Raw genomic sequence first — 9,054 nt, forward strand, 5'->3', positions numbered from 1 at the left:
TTCTAAATTATTATTATTATTTTTTTATTATACTCTTTTTGGCCAAATTTGATTTTTTAAAGAAAAAAGATCAGATTTGGCTCTTTTGCTGAAGATTAATTTAGAGCGTTTAACTGGAAATTTTTTTTATACGTATGCTGCAAATATTTGTTTAAAAAATCGGTAAATACGATCGAAAAACGAAAGAAATCACTATATTAAAAAAAAAAGAAATAATCAAAATATCCAACTGTTAGCCGATGATTTTTCCGTCCGTCGAAGGGCCGACAATTCATTTGAAAAGTCGGAAACTCTGGCCGAAAACCGGAGAGATAGCAACCGTAAATGTCATCTCTTACTGAGTGTACATTTTTTGTTCTTAAAGAAACAAACAAACATAAACAAGATATATTTGAAATTTTACAAATGTGAGAAGAAAAAGTTCTAGTGCACTAGTGCAGTCCAGCGCAGCGGTAATAAAAACAAACTTATATAATGAATTATATAATGAATATCAAGAACGCAAAAGAATTGCGACTTTACGTCACAAGTTATAAATATATTATACGACGATGAAATGAGCTTGCCTTTGCGGTTGTGAATTGAGTAACAGAGATCGTTGAATTCGATGTACATTTGCGAGTTCTGTGATTGTTTGGGTCCCAATTCTTCGGGTTCCTGCACATAGATCTTGTAGACGCCGTCCGGCATCCTTTCTGTGCTACCTTTATAGTTCGCTTCCAGCATCTTTCCAGATACTACGTAAAATTAGCTGTCAATGCTGTTGATTAATTGCAATTGATTAATTAAAGGATTAGTGTTTGCACTACGTGTACGAGATGATGTGCATAAAATGCGATAATTGTTGAATAATTATCATGGCTACAGTCCTGCACTTGATGCTGCTTTGAAGCATTTTTTGATTGTATTTTTAATTAATTTTTATTGTGTTTTTAATGGCTCTCCAATAAGAAAAATATCCATATCTTTGAATCAACATTTTTATTGCTTTAATAAGAATAACAGGATCACTTATCAAATGTATACGTGCTATTCGTTTGCTTCTTACGGTCTCGTTCACATTCTTAAAAGATGAACGCGACGAACGAAATCTGCTAATGGTTGCTCATTACGCATGACCGCGATTTGACTCATGTAGTACTCACATGCTAATTATAAATAATAAAATGTATTTTTTATTGGAAAATTAAATACTTTAAAGCGATTGATTATAGCATTTTTATTACACTTTAATTTGATATGTTAACTCATGTCGTACTGCTGGTTATAAGCGTAAGAAAAAAGTCACCTTTTATTTTCACAGAATCTTGTGTTTGCGAAGTGTATCGGCCGAGTTCTCAATTGCAACTGTCGACGTGGATCAATTACAGCCGTAATTGGATAGTCAGCTTCTGCGTAGGTACACTAGATATCTATCACACTTAATTATTCATGATGGATATTAATATTAACTTTTCAACTAATACGTTTTTATATCAATCAAAATCAGGCAAATACGAGTCCTATGTCGTTATTAGTGCGTAAAAATTCTTCAATTTATTTCAACTTCAGTTACATTTTAATCATTTGCGAACGTTTCGGCTTCATTCCAGCCATCTTCAGCGTAAAATTCCAAATATACAGGGTCCGCTACGCAATGGTACAGCGCTCGTGGGCAAGTAGAGTGGATCAAACTGAACAAAAAAGTCCTCTATCATTTTGCGATCTTTGCGATAGTTTTCGAGATATTAATATATAAAACATCGAAACTAAACGCGCAACGAGATACGCCCACCCGCGGTCGCCTCCCTCGCGCACTAAGCGCGCGGCGCGGTGCGGGGGTAATTGGACGTTTATCAATGCCGCGGCTCACCTTTCCTGCACGCCGCGCACTAGTTTACACTATCGTATTAGTTATTTTATAAATAATGTACTTGGTATACGTATCAAGCAAAATTGATGTGGAGTATATATAAATAAACAATAGAATAGGAGCTCGACTCAACTGGAAAATTTTCTGAACATTAGCTTCTCTTATCGGAACTAATAAGTGACCTTTATTCATTATATAACCTACTTCATTTTCTTATCTCGTTCTCCATATATTTGCATAAACAGTTTGCATAACAGTCTTACTGCAGTTTTAATGTATTACACATCAATTTTTATACATTAGGTCAGTGTTTTAAAATTCCTTTCTACAACTTAGAATATGCAACAGAATCTATAACAGAATAGCGCAATTTTACATATTCTGCAATATTATATTTAAAACAAATTACGTTTAAAGTTAGTACTTCTCAATTAAAAATATAAATAATAACAATGTAATAAAAAAATATTTTTATTATTACACTATTTTACAGAATAAATGTTTTTATACACAATGTTTTTTATTTTTAATTAGTGCAATCTTTTTATATTATTACTTTTCTTCCACTTTCTTTTGAAAAGGTTTAATCGACGTTAAATTCTCCATTTATTGTAAAATTAGTTATGCAAATCACATATTATATTATAACCGACAACTTGTTTGCTTTGGTAATATATTTATATAAGCAACTATATTATATAGAAGAATCTGTAATCTACATTACACGATGCAATTTTTATACTAGATTTGCATTTTGCAATAAACATTAAGCATGAAATAGTTAAAATTGCATACTGCATACTGAATTTCTAATGCGCTTGCAATCAAACATAGAAAATTGTATACAGTAAGGTTAATAAAAAAAAAAAAGATTTCCATAATTAGATATTGTTTTTTGCAACTCTGTTCAAAGATCGTATCTGTATTAAAAAACAGAAAATCATAAAAGCGAGATAATCTTTCCCGAACGTGCAGTAAAGTAGCGTTAATTTAGCGTAATTCTTTTTAGTAACGAAAACATTTGTAATAATATAATAATTTTAAGATCGCTAGAAATTAAATCACATATTGTAACTAAAAATTAATCAAAAATTTTATTGGATTGAAATGTTTGTTGTGCTACATTAAAAATACATTAGAGCTGTCCAAAATTTTTAATGACAAAATATAAATCTATTATATAATGTATCTTTTACTTATTAAACACATTAAACATTTAGAATAGGAATTTTGTTTTAAAATAATCTATTTTTAGAGATTCGTGAGATTTAAAAACTAAAGTAGCAAAGAGCCAAAGAATACAAAACTCGATTAAGTTTGTTGATTTGATAAAAAAAAACGATGTTTATTACTATATTGCTATTATTCATCCTTATTATATTGGTGTGGAATTATTGTGCACATTATGGAAAAAACGGGCGACTTATCAATCTTATACCAGGACCACCAGGTTATCCAATTGTTGGAAATATCTTGCAATATTTTGGTTCTCAAGGCAAGTTAAAATTTTTTGTAAATTTGCGTAAATTAATTAGCTTTTATACAAATATATACAAATATGATATTTGCACTCCGAGACAGTTTACAATTAATATTATTGTATGAAGATTTCTGTTAAAAATTATTTAAACTTATGGAGTTCTTTTATACATAATACCATTAATTTTCTAAATTACTGAAATTATTTAAAAAATAATAGAATTTATTAAATATGATGCTAAATTTAATCAAACCTTTTTCGATTAATATTTAAAATATTTTGATAAATTTATATAATACAAATATATTTTTTAGAGGAACAATGGAAGATTTTGATTAACCATACTAAACAATACTGTCCCATTTTAAAAATTTGGGTATTCTTTAAGCCTATTGTCTCCATATTTCATCCGGATGATCTAGAGGTATGAAATATAAACGAAATTTTATTTTCTTTTTATTACTAATATCATAGCGTATTTATTATTTTCTTTTATTTAGCAAATATATTTTTTTCGTAAAAAATTTATTAGTGATTGAATATTTAAAATATACCTAAAATTAATTAATTAATTTATCTGTGTTGCATGTGATTTAAATAATGTTGTGAAGCCCATTGCTTCTAATTTAATTTAAATAATTTTATTTCCAAATTTTCTATAATTTTAGACAATACTAAGCAGCACAAAACATATCGAAAAGACAGTGTTTTATCATACTCTACAACCTTGGCTCGGTACTAGTATTCTCACTAGTGAAGGTAATGATACTAATATGGATAATAAATATGGCTGCATTAATATTAAGTTTTGTTTTGAGTGTCAAGTTCCATGTTAATGTTGAAATAAACTGCCAAAAACAAATTTAAATGCATGTTATAAATTATAAACGATAACATATGTGTGTAATAATATTTTGTTCTTTATTAAATAATAAGTTTTAGACTTTTATATAAATTCAATTGCATGTGACATTATTATAATAACTACGATATATTCTGACTTGATACAGATTTTCTTAAAACGATATATTCTTAACTAAAATTCTGAAACGACTTTACCTCTAAAAGAACTTTGTCCAAAGAAAACACTTGAATTTTAAAATAAAATAGTTTATTAAAAATTGGATAACACAAGTAGGAAGGAGTTGCGTACTCCTCCGTCAGACTTGCCATAAGCTAATCAAAGTAGGCAAGCACTCCCTATATATAAGTCTTTAAAAATAAGACATCTTTTGTTCTAATTTTAAATCAACGTGCAATTTTAACTTTACATCAGGATTCGCGACGTTTTACATTAACATTATGAAATAATTGAAAATATAAAAGAATTTTTAATTAGTACATTTTATCAAAATTTTTTAATCGAAAATTTAAACGTATAACAAAGAAAGAATAAGTAAAATATACATGTATAAATATTTTAACTAATGGTTATTAAAAATTAATGTATTTAATGTTAAATTACAAAGTATGAATGGTTGCAATGTTTAATTTAAAATGTTATTTCACAATAACATACATTGTGTTGTTTGTGTTTTAGGCGCCAAGTGGCACTCACGACGAAAGTTGTTAACTCCCACATTTCATTTTAACATATTGCAGCAGTTTGTTAAGATTCTGATCGAGGAAGCCGAAAAAATGACAAAATCCTTGAAAAATACAGAAGGCATAGTTGTAAAAGATTTAATACCGTTTGTTAGTAAACACACGTTAAATGCAATATGTGGTATTGTATCATATTCCTAATTAGATAAAATTTTATTTCTATTAATAAATAATTTAAAATAAAATGCAAGTTTTTTAATTTTAAATATTGATATGGCTGTATATATGATAAAACTTTTAGATATCATAAAACTTTTATACAAATCTGATTGCAGAAACTGCCATGGGCACATCATTAGAAAATCTTGGTGCACTCCAGCAACAGTATCAGAAAGCGCTTTGTCGCATGACTGAACTTTATTATTATAGGTAATTCTGGTAATTTATACATGTATATATATATATATATATATATATATATAATTGGTAACTACAATATATCTACATTTTTTATCTTAAGATATAAAATAACATTTTATAATCATTTCAAGAAAATGCATAATATTTAATGTAAAACATCGTCGATAATTGGAAATCTACACGTTATATTGTTTTTCACATACAAATAACTATATTATTTATTAAAAAAGATTATTTAAGTTATTTAAATTTTAAGTACTAACAAAATAGATATCACAAAAAAAACATTGGATAGATATTTAACTTAAGGTGGAATAGAATGATTTAATATAATTTAATAGATGAATAAAATGATTTAATATTAATTTTATATTAAATTATGTTTTATTATCTCTTTAGTATAATTTTAGTATAATTTTATTATTGCACATTTTTCTCTTTTGATATTATTACTGAAATATTATTAACTTTTCAGAATATAAAGAATTTAAACTAGCTCATTTACGTAAAGGTACTATTATTATTTTCAAATAGCATATCTATCATTTCATAATTGTTGTTTAGATTAAAATGGCAATGGTTGTACTTCGATTGGATATTGTCGTTAATTCCAAAATGCAGAGAACAAACCAAGATTGTGAAGATATTACATGAATGTACTGAAAAAGTAATAAGATTACTTAAAATTATATATAAATTGAATATGTTATCGATTTTGAATAATTACAATAAAAATTTTATAACTTTTATATAGAAATTTTACAAGATAAATAAAAAATGTTAAGAACATGTTGGCAATGCAATCATATAAATCGTAAAAAAATGAATATTGTATTTACATAGATTATTGCTGAAAGAAAACTTTATCACGAACGCACTAATGGTCAGCACTTAAAAAACTTCGATAATGATATATCAGAAGAAAAAGATGACGCAGAAACGTCTGGAAGTACGTAATGCAATCAGAAGCTATTCATTAAATTCATTCGATAATATCTAACATCATAAATTATATTTTTCAATTTAAAATCTAAATATAGTTACATGTAATTCTCAACGTAATATAATAAAAGCCACGCAGAAGAATTGAGCTATTAAAATCATTTTGAGAAAATCTTTATATATTTTTGTTCCAGTGCGAAAAAAACGACTTGCAATGTTGGATCTTCTAATAGCAGCATCTCGTGAGGGTCTAATGACTGATTTGGATATTAGGGAGGAAGTCGACACTTTTATGTTTGCGGTATACATTTATAATTTTACTTAAGTTTATATATAATATTTAATGCCAATATAATATAATTATATGTTTATAGGGCAGTGATACAACATCGACGAGTATAAGCTTTCTTTTGGCACTATTAGCTGAGCATAAAGACATTCAGGTATTATAAGCTCCATTCTTAAGGTGATTTTTTAGTAAAGTGCCGAAAATTTGGGGTGCCTCACCAGGACTCATCCAAAAAGTTATTTGCATAATTTGGATGAAATATTACTACGTATATATCTAATGAAATAATATGAAACAAACGATATTTAGCATGCAAACGTGATGAATAAAATCACTATAAAAAGAAATTAAACTGACAGGCCATGCGATGTGAGCATTGCTGCGTAAATGTTGTCGGCAACAGTGCTGTTTATGCTTTTTACACATAGTAGCGCCACGTACGACGACGCAGTGATGTTCACATCGCACGGCCTGTCAGTTTAATATGCCGCTATTAAATTTCACTCGATATTTTTTCATTTCAATATTAAATATCTTTTCAGAATGGTCGGTGACCTATTACTTCTTTGTGACCGTTAAAACGTAATTTTTTTAAACTATTACAATCTCGTTTTTCAGAAAATTCTGTCGTCTCGTTTGTGTGCAGTTAGTCAAAGAAACGTCTCTGATTCTAATCTGTCACTACGTATATATACGTGAAAATTGTTACATTTTCAACATTTTTTTTCTCTTATTTCATCCGTAATCTACCCTAGAATTTTGCACGTCAAATTCGGTATTTCAACTTTATTATATAAAAAAATTAGATATTTTTGTCGTAACTCGATTTACTAAAGAGCCACCTTAAAAAATTAAGAATTAATTATTTCCAATAATTCTCAAAGTTATTTATTAGAATGCATCAATATTAAACACTTCAAATATCTTTTTGTGTGTGTCATTTATGTCCACATAAAAACATTAAAATAAAAATTTTAATTAAATAATATTTTTACTTAATATTTATGATGCAGGATCGTGTTAGGAATGAAATCGATATTGCTATGCGAGAGAATGAATACAAATTTACTTTGAAATTGCTGCAACAACTATCATATTTAGACAGATGTATAAAGGAAGGGTTACGCCTGTATCCCGTCGCATTTGCTATATCACGCACTACTACAGAAGATGTAAAATTACGTACGTATCAAATTTATCTTTTGTTATACTTTTAAATTAACTTTTAATATATATAATATATTTAATATTCAAAAATTAAATAAGCTTTTCAAATAAGCTTTTAATTGATAAACTTCGTTTTTTAATATGCTTTTTAGAGTCATATTTAGTACCATCTGGAACACTTTTGTATCTTTATATTTACGGAGTTCACAGAGATCCCAATTTTTGGCCAAATCCAGAAGTGTTTGATCCAGATAGATTTTTGCCTGAGAAGATCCGAAATCGTCATCCTTACTCATATGTACCATTCAGCGCTGGACCACGTAACTGCATCGGTAGGTCATATTTTTTTTGTACTTTTATATAAATAAATTGCGATATATATTATATTGTAGGTCAACGATATGCAATGCTGGAAATGAAGGCGATGATAGCCTCTCTGATATACGATTTCTACTTGGAGCCTGTTGACTATTTAAAAGATCTTCGACTACTGATGGATATAATACTTCGTCCTGCTTATCCACTTCGTGTAAAATTTGTTCCTATCCGTAAAATTAATGTGTCTTTGAATCAAATTTCGATTTAAAAAATCCTTCATAAATAGCAAAACCTGCTATTAACAGTGATGTTCTCCGGATAATTTGTCGTATTTATTACGACGATTTTGTATCACTTTCGGGAGCGTCTTACAATCGGTTGAATATGATTTCTTTTACGAAAGAAAGACTTGCTTTAATAAATAATTCTTATGTATACATTTAACTACAATTATATGATTTATTTTTAACTGTGTAACAATTAATACGCACACATATTATAAATTAACATATTTAATTATCATGTAATTTACATATGCGTTAATTTGTAGGTGAATAAAAATAAAATAAATACTATATAAGCTAAAATTTCTATTTTTAAAATTCGTAATTTTTTCAATTAAATTAAATAATTAATAAAATGTAAACAATTATTATAGATTAAATATTTAAAATATTCTCAAAAATAATTAATTGATTTATTTATGTTGCGTGTGAGTTAAATAATATTTAACTGCAAGTTTTATATAAGTTTTTTTTGTAAACAACTTAAAGTATATTAAAAAGAAATTGTTTTATGATGGTCTACAACCTTAATTGATCGGTAATGCACTTCTTATTATTATATTATTTTTTAATGTAATTTTATAATATAATTATTAAATTGACAAAGCAATTTTGTAATTTTATATTAATAAGCATCTTTTACTTGAATAGAGATGAACTGTAAGACTCACATATAAAAATATTATTAAGCACCAAGATCCGCTTTGTACTGTGTGTTTTTTCTCATTCTACTTTTAATTTATTTTTTTGAAAAATA

General features: G+C 27.3%; 2 protein-coding genes across 5 annotated transcripts in view; one reads left to right on the top strand and one right to left on the bottom strand.

Moving 5' to 3' along the window:
* LOC105458000 (ABC transporter G family member 10-like) overlaps positions 1-2,009 on the bottom strand; it is a 9,815-nt gene extending 7,806 nt beyond the window's left edge. Inside the window, exons 1-3 of one of the 2 annotated variants that reach the window (XM_011703012.1) lie at positions 1,853-2,009; positions 1,289-1,673; positions 567-760 (exon numbers count right to left, since the gene is read on the bottom strand). In XM_011703012.1, the coding sequence (XP_011701314.1) occupies positions 567-726 (160 nt within the window). In that variant the 5' untranslated portion in view covers positions 727-760; positions 1,289-1,673; positions 1,853-2,009. Of the gene's footprint in view, positions 1-566; positions 761-1,288; positions 1,766-1,852 lie in introns of those variants that run through there. The other variant, XM_011703011.1, reaches the window with a different exon arrangement.
* Positions 2,010-2,027: 18 nt separating this feature from the next.
* On the top strand, positions 2,028-8,600 carry LOC105458002 (cytochrome P450 4C1-like). Of its 3 annotated transcripts, none has more exons than XM_011703014.1 (13): positions 2,028-2,155; positions 3,108-3,347; positions 3,647-3,756; positions 4,001-4,091; positions 4,873-5,058; positions 5,213-5,306; positions 5,862-5,964; positions 6,141-6,246; positions 6,434-6,540; positions 6,614-6,682; positions 7,542-7,710; positions 7,848-8,027; positions 8,088-8,600. In XM_011703014.1, exons 2-13 carry the CDS (start codon positions 3,194-3,196, stop codon positions 8,279-8,281), a joined length of 1,563 nt encoding a protein of 520 aa, XP_011701316.1. In that variant the 5' UTR covers positions 2,028-2,155; positions 3,108-3,193; the 3' UTR covers positions 8,282-8,600. The 3 variants fall into 3 exon arrangements, with proteins under 3 accessions (XP_011701316.1, XP_011701315.1, XP_011701317.1); XM_011703015.1 differs by lacking the exon at positions 2,028-2,155 and adding an exon at positions 2,836-2,860; XM_011703013.1 differs by lacking the exon at positions 2,028-2,155 and having other exon boundaries at positions 2,830-3,347.
* Positions 8,601-9,054: the final 454 nt, after the last annotated feature.

The sequence above is a fragment of the Wasmannia auropunctata genome, unplaced genomic scaffold, assembly GCF_000956235.1.
Source record: "Wasmannia auropunctata unplaced genomic scaffold, wasmannia.A_1.0 LD334817.1, whole genome shotgun sequence".
NCBI classification, from domain to species: Eukaryota; Metazoa; Arthropoda; class Insecta; order Hymenoptera; family Formicidae; genus Wasmannia; species Wasmannia auropunctata.